This window comes from Trichoderma asperellum, chromosome 3 (assembly GCF_020647865.1).
Source record: "Trichoderma asperellum chromosome 3, complete sequence".
Lineage (NCBI taxonomy): Eukaryota > Fungi > Ascomycota > Sordariomycetes > Hypocreales > Hypocreaceae > Trichoderma > Trichoderma asperellum.
Window position 1 is genome coordinate 833,908 of NC_089417.1, and position 19,437 is coordinate 853,344.

The 19,437-nt window shown below is 51.3% G+C and overlaps 5 protein-coding genes across 5 annotated transcripts; 1 reads left to right on the plus strand and 4 right to left on the minus strand.

Annotated features, from left to right (window-relative positions):
- Window positions 1-298: 298 nt before the first annotated feature.
- On the minus strand, window positions 299-4,333 carry TrAFT101_004876 (uncharacterized protein). The gene has a single exon (XM_024910990.2). It carries the CDS (start codon window positions 3,861-3,863, stop codon window positions 798-800), a length of 3,066 nt encoding a protein of 1,021 aa, XP_024759759.2. The 5' UTR covers window positions 3,864-4,333; the 3' UTR covers window positions 299-797.
- A 1,983-nt stretch (window positions 4,334-6,316) lies between these two features.
- TrAFT101_004877 (uncharacterized protein) lies at window positions 6,317-10,614 on the minus strand. Its single transcript, XM_024900368.2, has 2 exons — window positions 7,908-10,614; window positions 6,317-7,817 (listed from the first exon to the last, which is right to left on the minus strand). Exons 1-2 carry the CDS (start codon window positions 9,744-9,746, stop codon window positions 6,780-6,782), a joined length of 2,877 nt encoding a protein of 958 aa, XP_024759756.2. The 5' UTR covers window positions 9,747-10,614; the 3' UTR covers window positions 6,317-6,779.
- On the minus strand, window positions 10,460-11,237 carry TrAFT101_004878 (uncharacterized protein; the record flags this gene model as incomplete). The annotated part of the gene is made up of 2 exons (XM_066127307.1): window positions 10,460-10,513; window positions 10,983-11,237. The coding sequence occupies 2 exons, from the start codon at window positions 11,235-11,237 to the stop codon at window positions 10,460-10,462; spliced, it is 309 nt and encodes a 102-aa protein (XP_065983418.1).
- Window positions 11,238-15,818: 4,581 nt separating this feature from the next.
- On the plus strand, window positions 15,819-17,692 carry TrAFT101_004879 (uncharacterized protein). The gene is made up of 4 exons (XM_024908297.2): window positions 15,819-16,180; window positions 16,238-16,544; window positions 16,698-17,147; window positions 17,240-17,692. The coding sequence occupies exons 2-4, from the start codon at window positions 16,307-16,309 to the stop codon at window positions 17,452-17,454; spliced, it is 903 nt and encodes a 300-aa protein (XP_024759753.1). The 5' UTR covers window positions 15,819-16,180; window positions 16,238-16,306; the 3' UTR covers window positions 17,455-17,692.
- LET1 (26S protease regulatory subunit 8) lies at window positions 17,251-19,386 on the minus strand. Its single transcript, XM_024900370.2, has 2 exons — window positions 18,817-19,386; window positions 17,251-18,744 (listed from the first exon to the last, which is right to left on the minus strand). The coding sequence occupies exons 1-2, from the start codon at window positions 19,049-19,051 to the stop codon at window positions 17,810-17,812; spliced, it is 1,170 nt and encodes a 389-aa protein (XP_024759752.1). The 5' UTR covers window positions 19,052-19,386; the 3' UTR covers window positions 17,251-17,809.
- Window positions 19,387-19,437: the final 51 nt, after the last annotated feature.

Consider the following 19,437-nt stretch of genomic DNA (forward strand, 5'->3'; position numbering starts at 1 on the left):
CAATTGTGTGACAGGCAGCGCATCATAAATAGATATACAAAAGGACCTTTACCAAATTGTACGTAAAAAGTGCAAAATCCTCCCCTGATCTCCGCTTCGGCTTCGGCTCTCATCTGCAGTGTTACCAAGCCGAGAGCCGAGATCAGACGCCAAGTCCGACTACAAGCGTCTACATTGTTGGGGCAGAAATTAAGCAAGCTTTCTCTTCAAATCATAGATTCTTATTCTCATCTAGATCTAGACAAAGAGAACAATTTAAAGAAGCAAAAAAGTATAAAGGAAAAAAAACAAACAAAAAACGCTGTCCTCTCGCAAGCATATACCTATACCTATATTAAACATGACAAAACCAGAAGATCGCTCTCAAAGGAACCCATATCAAATCAAGTAAAAAAAAAAAATGATGATGCGCTTGAAAATAACATGGAAGAAACAAAATGATAATGAGAAAAAAGAAAAAGTACCATCAAAAGACGCTGCTAAGCACCTGCTCTACCCAGAATGGCTCCTCAGTTAAAGATGTGCACACAAACAAGTAAGCATATGATGATAAGGTAGTGTTTCCCGTAAAACGCCGTGTTGTAGAAAGCTCTACTCAAGAGCCTCAGTCTCCAAGAATCTCAACTAGGAAAATGGGGAGAACAAAGAGAGAACAAAAGAGAGAGTATGATAAATGAAGAACAATGCAAAAGGAAGACAAAAGGCAGAGACTAGGCAAGCGCCCTGATTCATCTATCCTCTAGCAACAAGGCGAGGCTAGATACGGGGTATAGCATTGGTATAGATGACAATGCAATTCAAGCATTTGACTCTTCCTGCTGTACTTTGGCCGCAACAGCATCCCACCACTGGCTGTGAGCTGCTCGATCAACCGCTCCAACCTTGTCCAGCAAGTCAGACATTTGCCTAACATTCTCAACAAACTCGGACAGTCCAAGACTGGCCAGCTTCTCGCCCGCAGTGTTGGCAGCCTTGACCTTTTCACTCGCCGATCCGGATGCAAGACGAGCCAGGATATTGCCTCGTAAACGAGTGAGAAGGAGTCGTAGGACTGGGTCGCGCGGCTCCGTAGATCGGGCAGACATCTCCCGACTCGCCGTCAACACCTTGGTCACCAAAGCACGCAGGTGAGTCTTGGTGGGAAGGGGCATAGAGCGGCCCGCCTCCAGAGCAGCCATGACACCGTCAACCGCCGTGTCCACCGATGCGTGATTAGCCTCGAGGACAGCCATGACACGAGCCGCTTCCGTCTTCCACGCTGAACGTACATCTCGTTTCATGAGATTCTTGCATTGCAGCAGCACGGCACCAGCAGTAATGATTCGCTGAATCATGATCGACACCTGGTTGATGCGGGCCTGGTCAAGGCGCAGCATCTCTGGAATCTGCTCCGGGCCAACAGGGGTAGGTTGTGTAAAGACATCCACAAGCATCTGAGCATAAATCTTGGAGGCAGTTGGTCGTGACTTGGGGTGGTTGATGCCCTCGACGTCCCGTTTCTGAACCTCAGCCATTACCTTGGCCCTTGCCGACCGCCATGCTGCTTCGGCAACCGGTAGATCATCCTGCTTGTCTCCTTGCTCCTCAGCGAATCGTTTAGACTCATACGTAGCAGCTGACTCAATCAGCGATGGGGCCGCCGCCTTAAGCAGGTAATTTATGTAGTCGCAAAGCAAAACATCGACAAAATGATCCAGAGCTTCAATCTTGTCAATCACGCTGCCGTTGCTCAGTCTGTTTTGGACCAGATCCTTGAGCTGGTCATCCCGGAATGGCGCGCAGAGCTTGGGCAGAAGGGACGCCATGGCCGAGAAGAACTTTTCGTATGAAAAGCTCCCCATTTCAAACTGCTTGTGCGCAATTTCCACGTCCAAGATTTCGCCAATCAGGTTGTACATGGGGTTTCCCTCCTTCAAGGGTCGCTGGAGCCGGTCCTTGATGTGGCCGGCCCTGAGCATGAACAAACGGAAGTTCGCCTCCTCAGGGGCATCGTCCATAGCAGCCCTCATATGAGCGTACAGTGGCCGGGAAACGACGGCCTGCTTCTCTACATATTCCTCGGCTGGAATTTGGTACCTCTTGTTAATGGCCAGCTCGTGTACAATGACGCGATTGTCTGGAATCAGTCCGTTAAGCCCCGTCTTAGTTGTTGTTGTTGCTCTGGCCTGACTCTTGCTAGCTGGTGTTGACGGAGGAGTAAGCATTTGTGAATCCGACGAAACAAAGTTGCTAGCTGCTGTCGCTTGAGCATCTCCAGACGCATTTTCGCTGTCAGCAACTCGGGGCTTGGTATCGCCGAGTTTCTTGACCCTACGTGATTTTCTGGCTTCACTTATTGCCTGGAAAATCATCTTCCTTCCCTTCTCCGCACCCGCCAGCTGCTTTATCCTAACAATTAGCATAAGCTGGCTGTCTTGGATGCTCTGTTGATAGAGCGCCGCGGCCGCTTCGTCCGTAGTCTCCTTGACAGTATGGAAGATGGCATCCAATTCCACAATCTGCATCAACATTACTTCAATAAGGGCGTCCGAGTCTCTGGACTTCCAAGCTATAAACGCATTGTAAAACGCCGAGTATGCCTGTGGAAAGGTCGTCTGCAGTGAAGGGGGCATGGTGTACCGGTTAGCTGGCGTCAGCCAAGCCAGAATATTTTCAAAGGAGATCAAGACATCCTTTGCCTTATCGACCAAGTCCTGCAGCTGAGGGTTATTCAAGTCTGTCGCGGGCAGTCGATGGCCGGCAAATAGCGCTTCCTCATCTTTAGCTTCGGCCCCTTCATCAACGTTATTTAGCACCTGGTTAGGATGCCCAAGAATGAGAAATGCGCTCAAAAAGGTGCGAACCGCAGCCATCTCCTCGACAGAGCCTGGTTCGCCCTCCTGGAGGCCACAAATCCTCAGAAGCTGTGATGTAATGAGCACGACGTGTGGCTGAGCAAGTAGATTGACAACAGCGTCAAAGGATGTATCTCGTATCCCGTCAACACTGAGGCCAAGGGCGTAAAACTGTTGGATAGTCTTCTTTCTCGCACATCCGCGCCACCAGGTCTGGATCTTGGTGGCTGCCTCGTCGTCACTCAACGCCGGACGTAGAGCCACATCCTTTGCAAGGGGCAGTGCCTCGGCAGAAGACTTCTTAGCAACGACGCTCTGGCCCCTGGCGCGCTTCACTGCGGATTTGTTTAGAAGCTCCTCTCGCCGTTTCTGCGCTTCAGCCATGCGCTCCTCCATCTGCGCCTTCATCTTTGCAATTTCTTGCTCGCGGCGCTCCTTTGTTGACTCGGCAACCAGCTTGGCCTTTTTGACCTCTTCGGCGCAGTTGGCCACGATTTCAGCCAAGTTGCGCTGTCGTGCCTGTTGCGCCGCCAACGCACGTTCCTCCGAGGCGGTTTGTCCACGAGGAGCCGCCTTGGCCAAAGCAGCCCTCAATCGAACCTTTTCAGCATGAGCAGCCCTATCAGCTAGCCGGGCCCGGCGGTCCTCTAGGAAGTTTGTGCGTCGTACATGCTGTGCATTATATTTGCTCTGGTCGCTGTTGCGGCGGCTGGTGGGCTGGATGGATGAGCAGCGGGAGTGGGCGGAAGACATGGAGTTGCGGCGCGATGAGGCAGCTGAATCCCTGCGGCGTGTTTGCGAGGGTCGGTAGAAGCGAGCGGCGATTCGTGGGGGAGGCGTAAAGATGCGTCTTTCGTTATCCTGCATGTCTTCTTCCACGGATGGCATGCCAAGAGCAAAATCCATATCTATGCCCAGGCCTAGGTCGTCGTCTGAGAATGCGCAGTCGGAGTCTTCAAAGTTGTCCACGGGGTCCGTCAGGTCAACAGAAGAGCGACGCGCGGCGTCTGCCTCGCTGGTTTCGGCCATGGTGAGAGTTGTAGTTGCGACCGTAGGTAGATGTTGCTGCCAGTTCCGGCGGGACGGCCAGTAGCCTCTTTATAACAAAATACGAAACCAGCAGGCGTCGTCTGCAGCAGCTGGGGCAATGGAGGCCAATCCCTCTAGGCCACCGCCAGTTCGATGAGTGTATGTATAGACAAGGTAGGATTAGATCCAAGAACTAAGTATGCGCGGGGTGGTTCTTGTAATTTCGTCGGACAAGGCAGCGATATAGAGAGTGTGAGGTGGTGCGCCGCTTCGTCCTGGTGCAAATACCCTTTTACCAGGCAATGCTAAGAGAAAAAAAAAATCGAGGTATGGCTTGTGCCAAAAGAGGATTAAACAATACCAACAGGAGAGAAAAGCGAAAGACAGACAGAGGCCTCACTGCAAAGAGACGCGATGTGGTATTAGAGGAAAAGGCCGTCAGAAAAGGCCCCCGGTCCGAGTTTCACGAGCTCTGCATGCATACGAGGCTGGTTTCGAAGGAGGAATCGACAGAACAGGGTGGTGAATCAACGATGACGGATGACTGATCCGGATTTACAGAAGGGGAAAGGCGGTGTCGAGGCGGTGGAGGGGGGCGGTACCGGTACCTGGGCGCGAGTCGCCTAGCAAGTGCCTGGAGTGCTGCAGATGAGATGCTGGAGCTTGCTGCAGGTCATCTTCTTGGGTACAGAGAACCTAGCAAGAGAGCGCAGCACTGCTTTAGTTGCGGTGCCTGTAAATGCGTACTACTACTACTACTACTACTACCTTACATACATGTCTGCCCCTTCAGAGCGCTCCAGGGGCCATTATGCGCACCCGGCTCTGTACGTATGCACAGCCATGCATGTCCTATTTATTATCGGGTGTACTCCGTATTGTTCACTGATTACCAAGTAACATTGAAGTGCTCCAAGTGGTATCACCATTCAATCTCAGCACAGCCCAGGCCGCCAAGCATCAATCAAAGTACTGGTACCTGGGCACTGAACGTCATCTGCGCAGGCAAAGAGGTCATGCAAGTGTATCGAGTCAGCTCCAGGGCAGCTTTCGACTGCCTAATTGGCCTCTCGATAATCCTTGCTAAAAAACAACGGGCGCCTAATAGGCATTCACCTGTGCTTTGAGGAATACGAATTAGGTAGCACTATTGCAGCAAATGCCATCCAGGCGACAACAACGATATGCAGGAGGGCGTCAATTGCTTTTTACTGCCATCAATACTCGGCTCGGCTCCAGCCCAACAACTGCATTATTGCAGTAGTAGCAGCAGCAAGTAGCAGTACCTGTACCTCATAAACAGCGGGGGTGTTAATATGAGACACCCACCGATTGATTGGCAATCACCTTCCATTCCTTTCCACGCCAGCCATCCCCAGCACTTCCTCATCTGGTGCACAAAGCAAGTCAAGAATCGGGCTACCGGGTTTCAGAGCAGAGGATTGTCATATCATGGCATTGCTCATCTTCCATGGCATGGGAGGAGCTAGCATCGGTCATGTTTCTCTTCCCGGCCCCTGGGCGTTGGGCAGTCACCGCGCAGTACCGTACTTGTCTGTGTACTTTCTCGCTGTACTCGGCGTGTCAATTTCAATCTAAACCCACAGCTCTCTTATTCAGAACCCCCCGTTCTATTAATAGCACCGCCGTTCCGAAGTTCAAATCCACATGCTACTTTATACTACTTCGATGGAGCACGGCAGAATGAACGAATAGAAGAAAAGAAGGGGGCAAAACATATACATGGCCAGTAGCAGATCTGGTTGCCTAGGTGTGCTTTTACAGCGTGTATGTATGCTATTCCCCTGACGCGCGCGCACACCGTTGCCCAGATGCAAGCACGATATCAGATGGACCCCTACCCCAGAAAATCAGAATAAAAAAAAAAAAAAAAAAAAAAAAAAAAGAACATGCGCGTAACTCCGGGAAACCCGTGCTCGAATAATAAAGCATGTACAAGCTGACGTCGACACTCTACTCACGCATATCCATATCCATCTAATCCCACACGGCCAACTCTCATCCCATATCCGCTCCGCCGGGCCACTTTCGCCGTCCCCGCGTACGCCGCAAGACACAGAGGCATGCATGCATATGCACGTCTTTCTTGTCTCGGGCCCATCACCTCCATGCGCGCAACGCACGCGACCGACCCCCCGTCGACAGCCCCGACTTTTTTTAATCCATCCCTGGAAAGCTCACTTTTTTTTTTCTTCCCTTTTCTCTTGTCTCATTGACATGCACGTCATGTTCCCACTTTCATTGCCGTTTAGACGTATTTTCTCGTAATACAAGCGGTAATGGCTTGCAGTGAAACCTATAGACAATAGCCAAACCTATATTAGATGATAGCCATATCAAAGCCTTTGAATTTTTGCTATTTCGTCTTTATGAACGACGAAATATATATCTCAACATCATGTTTTCACAACTATAGAGCAGTAGTAATGTGGAACGAATTATCAAACGTGTAACACTAATTCAGTCCCCTTGGGTTTACCATCTTTCAAGCAAAGATGTATATATAATATATAATATGTACATATACTCTGTAGTTGTGCGTGTGTGTGTGTGTCTGTGTGTTGTGTTTTACCAATAACCATGCCATGCCATCGTATTTCCTCCCAGTCGACCATTTACGCTTCCTGTTGTTCCGCGTAATGCATTACTCTTCCATAAAAAAAGAATTGAAAAAAAAAAAAAAATAATAATAATAATAACAATAAAGTTCAATCCTTGCCAACGCCGGTTCCCTTGCTGTGCCTGCTAATCTTTTTGCTCTGCTTCTGCTTCCGCTCTACTCATACTAATGCGTAAAACTCTTTCTGGCCCCAAGGTTTTTACCCGCAGGCCATGATGCATTCTAGAAATTATTGTGAAGAGAATATAAAAAATGAAGAATAGTAAAAAGTTCAATCATGCGAATTGGTAGCTCTCGCTACGGGGTCGTCTGCCGTCAGGCCCTACCCTTGCTTTTTCGTGTAGTCGATTGACCCATTCTAGGACCGTCTCGTAGCACAGCACATACTGTTGTAGGCTCTGAACCATGCTGATTCTCTGCTCACGGAAGTCTTCTACCGTCTTTTGGATCAAGTCAAGTGAATCATCTTGCATCCAAGACAGATCAAGGGATGGGTGCTCCTCAATCTTCCTCTCCTCAAACGTGGGCGGGTGGCCCAGATCGAATTTGAAGCTCATCTGCCTGTTCGTCATGGGGGAAATGGCATCATCAAAATCTTCCATGGGCACGTCGGCTGTTGACCCTTGCGCTTGTGGCTGTCCTCCCGCTAGTTTGGATAGTCGTTGGCGTTTCATCATGTCAATCACGCTGTCGACAGTGCAGAAAGCTCCTGTCCGGCCACAGCCTGCAGAGCAGTGGACCAGCATGGGACGACTCGCGCTATCGGCTTCGGGCTCGTCATACCAAGTAATTGGCGCAAGGCCGTTGGCAATCTTGCTGGAACCCACAATCGAGGCCGTTTCAACAGGCAGAGCCGCCCGCTGCATGACGTTGGCGAGCTCCACTAAAGCGAGGAGGTGAGACGGCTGTGCCGGCGCTCCAAAGTCGGGCCATGAAGAGAAATGCAGATGCGTAATTTCTCTGATAGGTTCAAAGGGGTGGGCTGAGTGGCTGAGTGAAAACTTCCGAACGGTGACAAACGTTTCGGGCTGTGCTGGAGTAGGGTTCGTTGCAGGCGCTTCCAGAGTAGTGGTTGTGTTTGCTCGTTTTCGGCTAGCCTCGCCCGATGACATCGTGCTTTGGGTTGCAGCAGCATTAGATCGATGCTTGTCAAGGTCAAGAGACGCCTTTTTCTCCGATAGCTTCCTCAGCCTGATGGGGCCGTATTCACGGTCATTCCAATATGTGTGACACTTCGTTTGGCCGCCTTCAGATTCGGCAGTCAACATGATAATTACGCGTACATCTTGTTCCCAGATAACGGACCAGAAATCCTAGAAAGATCAAGATTAGCTGCTGCCAAGGATATTTCCCCCCCCCCCCCTGTTCCTACAAGGCGGTGCACGATACTCTCTAGTACTTACCTCAAACGTGGCGGGCAGAGGACCCTGGCTCGCAATATACCTCTTGTTGCTTCTGGAAGCTGTAAGATGACTGGCATTAATGTAGTCACAAGATCCCTCGGGCTTGTTCTGGAGCTTGACGCGAGCATGCTCAAAGGGGAGAATGTCCTTGTAGCGATTTTTGCCTCCCTTCTCAACACCACAGAGCTGGACTCTGCCGTTCATGGCGGGATTGTGGGACGGATTGTTCTCATTGAATGCGGCATACGCATTCTGCATCCGAGTCTTCTCATCCTGCTCAATCCGCAAAAATCGATCCGACACCTTCTTGCCATGGTCCGGCTGGTCTGCGGCATCGCGAAGCCACTGAGGAAGCACCTCTGGCTCAAGCCCTTGTGGCCAAGAGACATCTCGCTGGCCTACGCCATCTGCAAGATCCATATTCTGACGAATATTGGCAAAGAAAGGGTTCTTAGTCGTAGGTAGCATGACGCCGCCAATCACAGGAGCCAGACCGCCAATGGGGCCAGGGCCGGCGTTTGATTTCGATGAGTCGCTTGATGAGCTGTCGATTAAGTCGGGATTTGTGCCTTGCAATCCTTGGAAGCCACCTCTCAGGATGCCCGTCTCCCCCAAGAAGCCCTCATTAGTGAATTTTTTAATCATATTCTGAGCTGCAACGGTATCACGATTATCTGATGAACGAGCATCATAAACGATAATCCAGGATGCGTCACGCCACGTGCTAAACTTTTCTCCCGCCGCGTCGTTGTTTTGGAACATCTGCTGCAGCTTTTCGGTGTTGTACGTCGCACGCTTCAGCAGAGTGGTGGGTATACATAGGTTGAGCGCTCCCCTAATTCGGGAAGCAGCGTAGTTTGTAGAAGAGCGTATATCTAGCAGTAGGATGTTTTCCTCGTCTTCTTTTTCAATAAGCTCCTTGAGAGCAGCGGCACTGATCATGGATGGCTGTCCAGGCTCCAACTTGGTTGGCATGGTGACTGATCTCCTGATCTCCGACATCTGGGGCGAAGGAGGCTCGGGTCGGTGCTCCATTACAGACAGTCGAGGATCTCTATCCTCAGACCGAGTCAAGCTTGTCCGGGATTGGATGGGATCCATGGGGCGCGGAGACTCAAACCGTGGAATGCTGCCTGGGAACTGCATGGTGGGCAAAGATGATTCCGAATTCCGCTTCGACTCAGATGACATATAGGCAGAGTCTTGAAGGCTAACTTGGTCAATATCCATACGACTTGGCGGGTGATCTCTGGCAGAGCTCAGGGCACGAGGAAATGAGCTTTCAGAGCCTGTGTCACTAGCATGTGTGTGCCATCTGGGCGGCTGGGGGCGTTTAGGAGCTGGGGGTTGGATATAGTGAGAAGTCGATAGGGCAAATGAGGCTCCCCTGTTCAGGTCAACCTGCCGCCTGAAGGCCTCAAATTCAAACTCCGAATTGGCCTCGAGGGTAACAGGCTTAGGAAGAGCAGCTGCAAAAGACTTGACCGAAGATGATGCCGGACTCCAGTTGTTCCCCAAGCCAGAAGATTCTCGGGGATCGTGGGTAGAGTCGTTGACAACCAAGCCGAAGTAGTTGGGACTTGATGGACGCACGTCAGGTCGAAGCGGGGACAGCTTAGGCGGGTGGTTCTGGCCAACGGAATATGATGCGCGGGGAGATGATATGGGCGTCGTCGACATGCCGCCATTCAAGCCAGTGCGAGACGACAGCGAGAGGGAATGTGAGTGAGAAGTGATGGGTGCATTGGTCTTTAGTGTGTAGTGGACCGGCGTCCGGTCGCCGGCTCGAGAGTCATGCATGGCCTGGGCCTGGTGGTCAAGTGGAGGCGTCGATAGCATTTAAGATGGCGTTCATCGGCAGCTGGAAAGGCCTATAGCCAGGCTGATGCTGTGAGGTGAAGTGAAGGAAAACAAATCAATGATGAATAACAGACGAGGAGAGGCTTTTTTTTCCTTCTCGGTACCAGTGTCCCCGTTAACGGTGTCGAAGTCAGCTAGCTCAGGGCCGGTATTCCTCTTCTGAGTCGTTGGCTGCCGTAAAGTCGAATAGAATCAAGTAGATGGACGAAGAGTGATGAGTGGCAATCGTAGATCCTCGGTGGCTCTTTAAGTCGAACGTGGTGGCAAGAGAGCCGAAACGAGGGTCATAGAAAAAGGATGTGGCGCTGATATCTATAAACAGATGGGCGAGTACACACAGCCGAATGTGCGGTGCAAGGAAAGTGATCAAGGAGGAGTAGCAATGATGACAAGCTGGGATATGGCTTGTCTGCCGCAGGATCTAGATCGTGCCCGGCAAGACAAGAGGAAACGGATGACAAGGGAAAGGGGGGGTGCTCAGCAGAAGAACAGATGATGCTTTGCATACGAGGCGGGAAAAGATGGAGCAGAACCAAAAGCAAGAAAGACGAGTGAAGCCGAGAGAAGGCCCAGAACTTGGTTTGAGCCGCCGCCAGTCTCCTCGGCAGATGCCTCTTGGGTCCTGGGGAGAGAGATTGGATGAAGGGGGCAAAAGACGCTCTGGTGCTTCTCGTGTTGCAGAGTAGAGCCCTTCAGGTGCTTTGGAAGGGCCTAACGTTCTGGTGAGGATCCCACCCCAGGCGGGCCTTTTCGTCAAGATTAGCGCGCAGAAAGAAGGGGTTTTTTTCATGGGATTTTCTGGGCGAAGGGTGTGTGTGAGATTTGGGGCGAGCGGTGGGAAAAAGGGAGACGACACAACGCAAAGCTGCTAGCATGAGTACCGGCGTGTACAAGCAGCGGCAGCGGCAGAAGCAGCAGCAGCCGCTGGACGGGCCACGAGAGGGCAAGCTGGGAGTGCGTGTGGGAGAGCGACAGGGGTCGAGCAGCATGTACTGCAAGGTACCGCTGTGGGAAGGGGAGCTGGTCGTGTCGCGAGAGCGCAGTGTTGACTGGGACGGTGCGGCGCTGGTACTTGGCGGTACTCGGCGAGGGGGTGGATGTACCGAAGCATTTGGTGTGTCTACAAGGCTCTGGTATGATTCTGATGATGGATGATGATGATGATGATGATGATGATGATGATGATGATGATGATTGCCCAAACCAACCGCGTACGAGCACCAATGTGGCCGTATAGACAAGCAGAATGTGCAGAGGCTGAAGGGTTTTGCGGGTCTGGTCTACACTACGCAAGGCGTGGCGACGGCCTGGTGAGCGATGCCAGCAGCGGGCTGGTGCAGCAGAGGTACAACGAGGTACCTGGCCCGGGATGACGGCGGTGGTCCGGGGCTGGAAGAGAGAGTCGCTGGACGCTGATCGCGTGCGGTAGGGATCGTCGCTGGCGGAGAGAAAGAGAAGGGTCTGGGCCATGGCTCTGGTTTTGCAATCCGGTTTGCCAGGACAGGATCCGCGAAATGGGGGGTGCGCATTAACCTGCTAGCAGCAATCGATATTGCTTGCTCGCATGCTGCAGTGCTGTGCAATATCCAGGCCGAGTGAGGGGAGACGCTGGGCTCTCCGGTTTTTTTCTTTTCTCATTTGACTGGCAACGGGCTGCTCACCTGAGAAATGTCCTACTGTACAGCATGCCAGCACAAGATGGCTTCTTGACGAAGCTCCCTCCTCCTTGTCTCCCCGTAGCAGAACATACACAGCACAAAAAGAATCTCGTTGCTCTGATTACTTATTTGCGTTAACACACCAGCCCCTAACAAAATCAATCTCCCCCCAGGCCGGCCATCGATCCATCCATTCCGATACGGGCGTCTCCTCCTCCGTTAGGGCCAGCCAGGCCAGTCCTGACCCATCAATGAGACAGCAGCAGCGTCAAGCATTCGCAAAACGCTGCAGCCACCGTTCCCGACACACAGGCACACAGGAAAAGCTCCTCCCCCCGTTTGGGTCGACCGTCGAGTCCCAAAGGAGGCTCCACCACCATCGTCATTGCGGCGCCAAAAGTTCAAGGGTCCCCGCTAACAGCCCCCCCAATAGGTCCCCGTAAAAAGCCCCCATCCACGGCGCCAGGGCCAACCAGAGAGCGGGTGGCGCTGCCGCAAAACGTCACCGGCCCCTTTGAGTCTTGGTCGCTGCGAGTCTAGACTTTTGGAGCCCCAAAAGAAAAAGCGGCTCCGCGATGCTCCGTGTCTCTACATCCCTGTCGCGTACCGCCTTGTAGACGCTGCGATACTTTGGACGTCCAGCTGCTCCCCCATGTTTTCATCATGGTTGCTTCAGAATGGCATAAGACTGCTACATAGTAGCTCAACGCACGATTCGAGATTGGAATTGCTTCACGAGCAGAGTTCGAATCCATCACAAGCCTCCATGTAGAGAGCCGTCCACAGCCCAGGCATTCTCTCCCTTCTGCTGCTGCTGCTGCTGCTACTGCTTCATCTCCACCAGCATCGTCACCAGCACACGAAGAACAGAGCACGAAAAAGCAAGTGCTGCAGCTAGCATCCCGTACTCGTGCTACTGCTACGATTACTCGGACTGGGCTAGCAGCGGTGCCAGCCAGCGATTGATAATCACGGGCTAGGGATTTCGCTCCATCCACCAGCGCAACGGGTGCCTGCCGCGGAAGCTTGATTTGATTCTTGTGCCAATCCAGTGCTCTGCAGCTGCAAATTGCCGGCTGGTCACGCTCACCTCATACACGGGCAGTCGAAGCGAATTGTCATATCGCACAGAAGAGGGCACAATGCTGTTGCTGCTGCTGTTGCTGTTGCTGTTGCTCCCTTTCCCTGCACTGTAGACGGTACCTAACAGCCCTGAAGGCGCCTACTGCGCGGTACCTCGCTGTACTTTGTCCGCCTGTGTCCCGCCTCCCCCAAGACAAAGGCGCGCCAAGGCGAGCGGCCAGCTGAGATTTAAAAACGGGGGAGCACAAGGGCAGCTCTCCTTTGGGCGATGACGTAGCCGTCTCGAAACGGCATAAGGGCTGTAAGCGGCGTCTGTCCGCCTTCCTAAACGGTGCCAGCATCCTCAATGGAAAAGCAGACCACGATGCAGAGCTGCAAATGCAACTCGGCGCAGCAGAGGCAAGGCGTAACCACAGGAAAGGGGCCGTCGAGATGGAAAGATGGTGATGGACAGGCACGAGCATCAAAACATGGCCGCAAGTGGACTATCGATAGCGGTAGCATGTATATCCATGCACGCTACGCGGTACTAACATATACACGAAAAGCTACACACCACACCCTTCACTCTCTCCCTTTGGCAGGCCTCGTCTGTCTGTAAGGCGTGCGTGGACAAGTCAGCGAGTCCCTTGTCTTATGCGGAGTGCTCGGAGCAGTATGGAGTCCCTCAATGCCATTGACAGCTCCAGACCACTGCCGTTTCTCCTTCTCCCGCCTCTGCGTTCCAGACTCGTCCATGCCCAACATTCAGCGTCGTATCCCGATTCCTGTGAGCGCAGCACTTGGCCATCTAGTCGCTCATCTCACTCTTATTACACCGGTGACAAGGCCAGCCGCTCAGATTCCCCAAAAATGCTCACGATCGGTCAAGAGTTGCCAGTTTTTGTGTGCCCCTGCTCGGGGCCCCTCATCTGCCATCCACTAAGGATGCATTGCATCCCTCAGTTTGTGTTGAGATGGTGACCCCAGCAGGGCTTCGGAGCGTGGCTGACTTTTGCAAAGTGCTGTAGTTTCAGGTATCACAGCATCCCTCCTACAGCAGAGATAAGTCTCCGAAGATCAGCAGCCAACGGAGCGAGTATGTAATGGCACCACATTCGGCTGCTCCATAATAACGGCGCATCACTAAAACTTCAAATACGAAGGAAAGCAAGCCCCATAGTCCAGGAACGCTGTGCATAACCTCTTTCTCTCTAGTAACGGTAAGAGCAGGTAAAGCGGGTAGCTGGAACCATAGTCCATATGTCAAAACATGCATATATTTTGCTGCCAATAAAACGCAGAACGAGACGATATTCTAAGAGTATTCCGCAGCTCATTCGTGCTACTGCTGTCATTAGTCCTTTCTACTAAGCCTATGTTCTATTAAGTATTAGAAATATCAGCAAGGGGTGAACCCGGGATTTACTCTCAATGATTTTTTTTTCTGGCCTTGGGCCTGGCCCGATTTCCGAGTCACGCAATCTCTGTCAGGTCACGCAATCGTCAAAACACCATTTTCCCCACAACGTCTCATGAGGTCTGGTGCACGCGAACAGCGATCCCAGCGGGATTGGGATAAAAATCCTGTCTTTGGGGGTTCCAGACCTCTGAAAATCCGAGGCCGCGAACGTCCGAGGCCTTGATGAGAAAAAAAAAATCGAAAATCTCGGTGCATTTCATTTTCAAGATTCTCGTAAGGCTGGCCTCAGCTTCTCCTGCTGACTGATGTACAGTAAACGATTCCAAGGCATTATCAGGTCATTTCAAATCTGCACTAGCATCTTCTCTATTCCCGCTTTGCAAGGCACCATGATTGGTCTATGGCCTTGAATCCGATCCAAGTTAGTAGACTTCATCGCTCGGCGAGAAATAGCGTGGCAGCACCAGCAAAGCAGCTCGCAACGACCACCGCCTGCCCACCACGTCTTTTTTTCTCGACGCACAGAACACCTGGACTAACAACAAGCACCCACGTATCCCGCTAGGCAGCGGCTGGATGGAGGTGCTTGAGGGGGAGGGACCTGCAAATAACGCACGCTGCTGCCCTGTTACTGACGGTTCTCGCTAGTGCCTTATATTCGAGGTTTGGTGTTGGATTGTTTTCGAAGAAACTCGACCACATGTTATCAAGTGAAAAGAAGGTAAAATACTGTTATACCGACCCTTTGTGGCAAAGCTATTGAGATGCTTGGCATGATATCATTACAACTCCTTGATACATACACACATCATCATCATGCGCATCACACGCGCCCCATATCTCACATTGATGATACCTTTTGCTGCTGCTACCCACAATCGGTCCAATAGATCATGAGTAGAGCTGGCAAGACACCAGTCTCTAGAAAATGGAGAAGTGGGGGTGACTCCAGGCAACTGAAGCCCAAGAGACAATGTCCACAGTGAATTTCCCTCATCCGTGCTATTCTCTACTGATAGTTTCGGACACTTGTTAGTAATCTGTAGATACTGCACATTGGTACAGTACTTTATACGTATATATGTAATCATCATCATCATCATGGAAACTCCTCTTTTAGCCAAAAAAAAGGTCTGATTATCAAGACGATGCATCTTCTAGGTAGGTAAAGAGTCCCAAGGCCCGCATATGATGTTAGAAAAATTGAGACATCTAAAAATAAGAGCAGCCTCCTTGTCTCGGCTATGCATGCATTGCATATCCTTATTAAACATGTAGCTAAAAAGCCAATATGTCCATATCAGTCGATATGCTCATTTCATTGAGATCTGCCACACGCATCAGCAGAATTCAACATGTGTCTAGGACAAAACGGTAGATCACCTATAGCGGGCAATCATGGGAAATTTTGTGTTGCGTTTTGAGTAGCACGGGTCGGACCGAGTACATGCATGCATTTTGTCTTCATGCAACAGTCCAGATTGGCTGCCTAACGTCAAAATGAGGGGCTTGACATCTGATTGATTAATTTACCCTAGACTTTTTCGATTCATATTGCTAATTTTGGGGACGGATGCTTTTCGATAAGTCTTGGTATCAGGTGGATTATACTTGCTTACATTTTTAATAGATGTAGGTTTCATATAAAACATTTTCTCTGAGACCCATCACACTGGTATCACTTGCAAAATCCTCTACTGCGCGCAATTGCAGATAGTTCACCACCCAAATGTTTTCCCAATTTCCCATATATTCCCACATCAGGCTGATAAGACGGACAAACCACCTATCTACCTCTCAATTCTCCGAAATTCATTTATGCCGCCAAAATCCGCCAAGCCGCGCCCTATCTACAAGTACATTCTACTCCCTCTTCCCGCGCGCCGTATTCAGTGCTAGATAACGAATCCCCCCCCCCCCCTTTAGTTTTTGCCCCAGAAAAAAACTATTCAGATAAAGCCGTTTTGGCGGCGAAAGAACCAATTTTGCGGAGGCGCCAAAAATCCCCACAATGTAAGAGCTTGTGGTTTTTACTTAGTCATCGCCCTCCGCATTGTAGGCCGATGAAGGCGATGGAGAAGGAGAGGAGGGAGGGGGGATAAGGTGCGGTTTATTTGCGGTTGTTAGAATAAGGGCGCGATAATTGGATTTTGTGAGAGTTGGGATAAACACATTTCCGAGAGTCTTCGCAAAAAGATCTGTTAACCATTGTCGAGACTCTACGGTAGAACAAGACTATATCCGTTAACAGCCAGCTTTGAAGTTTCAATGTTAGTTGACGCACAAGCCTCTCTCTCTCTCCTTTCAGAACACTGATATGAAAAAAGACTCATCAGACTCATCGTCATCTTCAAAAAAGAGTTGAAAGGGGATCATTAGAGCAGGAAGCTTCAATCATGTCCCAATCCCCAGAAGAGCGCCTCAAGGCCCGCAAGCCCGTCCCCAAACCCGTCCCGGCATATCTCCCAACTGCCGGATCCCCCTTGAGCGTCGACAAGGATCTCTACGCTGCAATCCAGCAGGCCCCGCGAGTTCTCATTGAAGAGTTCACCGTGCCCATTCGATCGGGCAGGGCTTGGGAGGCACCAGCTGGATCGATTATTGAGATTAGCACGCCCGAAGGACCGCAGGTTGGTAAGTTACATACACCATGCCATTGCCGTTGCTCTCTATATATGGACATCACATCACTCTCCGATATTGTTTTCATATAAAACCCGCTATATAAGGGCTCAACTCCACAAAAAGCAATTGCATGCCAAAACACTAACATCATACCAAAAAAAGGCGATCTCAACATCTGGAACCGCCACAACCCCCGTGAACGCTTCTGGGCCTCCCGCACCCGCCAGCTTCACTCCACCCACGTCACCACCCACGACCGCCTCTGGTCCAACCTCCCCTACATGCGGCCCCTCGTCACCATCATCTCCGACAGCCTCGCATGGTATGGCCAGGACGAGAACGGCGGCCGCGTGCACGACCTGCTGGGCACGCGCTGCGACCCGTACATCAACACCGTGCTGTCCGGATCGCAGTACGACTTCCACTGCCACTCGAACCTGAGCCGGGCTGTGGCTAAGTGGGGACTGAGAGAGGATGACGTCCACGATGTGTTGAACTTGTTCCAGGTTACCGGGTTGGATGACAAGGGACGATATTTTATGAGTCCTTGTCCGGCTGAGAAGGGCGATTCGATTGAGTTCCTGGCAGAGCAGGATGTGCTCATGGCGTTGAGTATGTTTTGATTTCATACATGGATCCGAGGCTTTTTTTTTTTTTTTTTTTTTTAAGAACGGCAGAATTGACTGACTAACTGCTTCTCACAGGTACTTGTCCCGGTGGTGATCTTTCCCTCTGGGGTTTTGGAAGTGACAGCGAGAAAGAGATGATCAAGGTCTGCCGTCCCTTACACGTCAAGGTGTACCAGCTCCAAGACAAGGAGCTCTTGCAAAAGAGCGGGTGGAAGCCCGCAGAGACCGCCGGATATAAAGGTCTGCATGGAGTGTTCTCCCCTGAAGGAGAGGCCAGTCAGCGAAAATAAGATCAGTTTCGAACCAAGTATAGACATAGAGTATATATATATCGCTGATCTTCATTCATCTACTAGCACTTGAACAGCCCGAGATTTCGAGCGGGAAAATAGAGAGGCTTGTCTCTTTTTAGGTAGTTGTTGTATGATACAATTTCGTTACTCATTTAGCACGTATCTGAAGATGGTGCCAATGTAAAAGGGAGCTAGGGGGGGTTGATACCCGAATAATGGTATAATTCAACTATCCATACAACTCCAATTCCGTTACTGCCATTCTGTTCTATAAAACAAAACCGAGGTCGCGGCATACAATTTTGTGTGTGTGTATTTTTGTATGTATTTGCTTGAAAAAAACGCGACCCAATTACTTCCACAGCTTGCCGAGGGAAACCTCCTTATCATCATGCTTGTTGAGAATCTTGGCTGTTGCCAACTCAAAGTCCTCTTGTGTGACGTGAACTCTTCTCTCACGGAGGGCGTACATGCCCGCTTCTGTGCACACACCCTTCAGCTCGGCTCCGGAGCAGCCATTCATCTTCTCTGCAATCTTGGTGAGGTTGATGCCTCTGGTCAAGTTCATCTTTCGGCTGTGGATTCGGAGAATGTCGGCTCGTGCCTCGATGCTTGGCGGAGGGAACTCAATCTTGCGGTCGATACGGCCGGGTCGCAGCAGGGCGGGGTCGAGAATGTCGAGACGATTCGTGGCCATGATGACCTTGATGTTCTTGGTAGGCTCGAAACCGTCCAGCTGATTCAGCAGTTCCAGCATGGTTCTCTGGACTTCGGAGTCACCACCTGATGAGCCCTCTACTCGAGAGGAACCAATGCTGTCGATTTCGTCCATGAATATGATTGATGGAGCATGCTCTCGGGCCATGATGAAGAGCTCTCGGACCATTCGGCTACCTTCACCAATGTATTTCTGCACCAGCTCCGAACCAGAGACTCTAATAAACTTGCAAGCTGTGTGGTGGGCCACAGCTCTGGCCAGCAGGGTCTTTCCTGTACCTGGGGGTCCGTATAGCAGGACACCCTTGGGCTGGGCAATTCCCAGAGACTCGAATAGCTCCGGGTGCTTAAGACCCAGCTCGATAACCTCCTTGATCTCCTTGATTTGCTGATCCAATCCACCAATCATGTCGTATGTGCTGTCGGGGACCTTTTCTACCATCATGAGCGATACTAGGGGATCGACGGATGACGGCAGCATCTTCTCTAGCTTGTAGCTGTCTGACAGCAGTGTGACTCTCTTTCCGGGGGTAAGCTTGGCGATTTCGACATTATCGGAGACATCGACAACTGGGGTAAGAGAGTAGTTAGTAGCTGTGGGGACGTAGGTGTCTTATAGCGATGATGATGGTGATGACCAACCATATTTGCCTTCGGGATGTACCTTGACGAGAACCTTCTTGGTGCTCATCACTTTGACGACCTCTCCGACGTAGGATCCGGGCTGTTGTAGCAGGCCCAGCTCCTCTCTCAGTAACCGGACACGGGAATTGTAGTCATTGCGTTGGGCCTCGAGACGGCGGAGAGCAGCTTGACCCTTGAGGATCTCTAGCTTCATCGCCTCGATCTTGTTGCGGTAGTACTCGTCGAGCGCCATCTTGGGCGGGCTCTGGGTGGGGTTGCAAAGGGAGGAGGAGAGAGAATCGGTGATGGCGCTTTGGGGGATCTGCTGCGGCCGTGATATGCGTCGTCAAGATGGTTCTCGTATAGAGTGGAATGCGGAATGGTAGGAAGTTGCTGCTTAGTGTACAGACGAATTGGGGCCAAGGTTGAAGCTGCACAAGGCTACAGCTGGTGCTCGTAAGCCAGGCGGCCTGGCCTAGCAGGGCGGGCTGTCGTTGGGCAGCGGAATATCCATCTGCCGGGCTCCGCGCAGCGGGAGCTGAGCTGAGCTGGACTCCGGGCAGTACTTCGGTGTAGCACCGTGCTAAGCAGCCTGTGCACCCAATAAAAGGCTGCAGAATGCCAAAAGCGAGACTAGCT

What these genes read in the sequence shown, in the direction of transcription:
- TrAFT101_004876 (XM_024910990.2), bottom strand. Translation starts at nt 3,863, where the DNA reads ATGGCCGAAACCAGCGAGGCAGACGCCGCGCGTCGCTCTTCTGTTGAC.
- TrAFT101_004877 (XM_024900368.2), bottom strand. Translation starts at nt 9,746, where the DNA reads ATGCTATCGACGCCTCCACTTGACCACCAGGCCCAGGCCATGCATGAC. An exon ending in CTCTGCCCGCCACGTTTGAG is followed by an intron (nt 7,818 to 7,907) that starts GTAAGTACTAGA and finishes TGATCTTTCTAG; the next exon opens with GATTTCTGGTCCGTTATCTG.
- TrAFT101_004879 (XM_024908297.2), top strand. Translation starts at nt 16,307, where the DNA reads ATGTCCCAATCCCCAGAAGAGCGCCTCAAGGCCCGCAAGCCCGTCCCC. An exon ending in GCCCGAAGGACCGCAGGTTG is followed by an intron (nt 16,545 to 16,697) that starts GTAAGTTACATA and finishes TACCAAAAAAAG; the next exon opens with GCGATCTCAACATCTGGAAC. An exon ending in GGATGTGCTCATGGCGTTGA is followed by an intron (nt 17,148 to 17,239) that starts GTATGTTTTGAT and finishes TGCTTCTCACAG; the next exon opens with GTACTTGTCCCGGTGGTGAT.
- LET1 (XM_024900370.2), bottom strand. Translation starts at nt 19,051, where the DNA reads ATGGCGCTCGACGAGTACTACCGCAACAAGATCGAGGCGATGAAGCTA. An exon ending in ACATCCCGAAGGCAAATATG is followed by an intron (nt 18,745 to 18,816) that starts GTTGGTCATCAC and finishes CTCTTACCCCAG; the next exon opens with TTGTCGATGTCTCCGATAAT.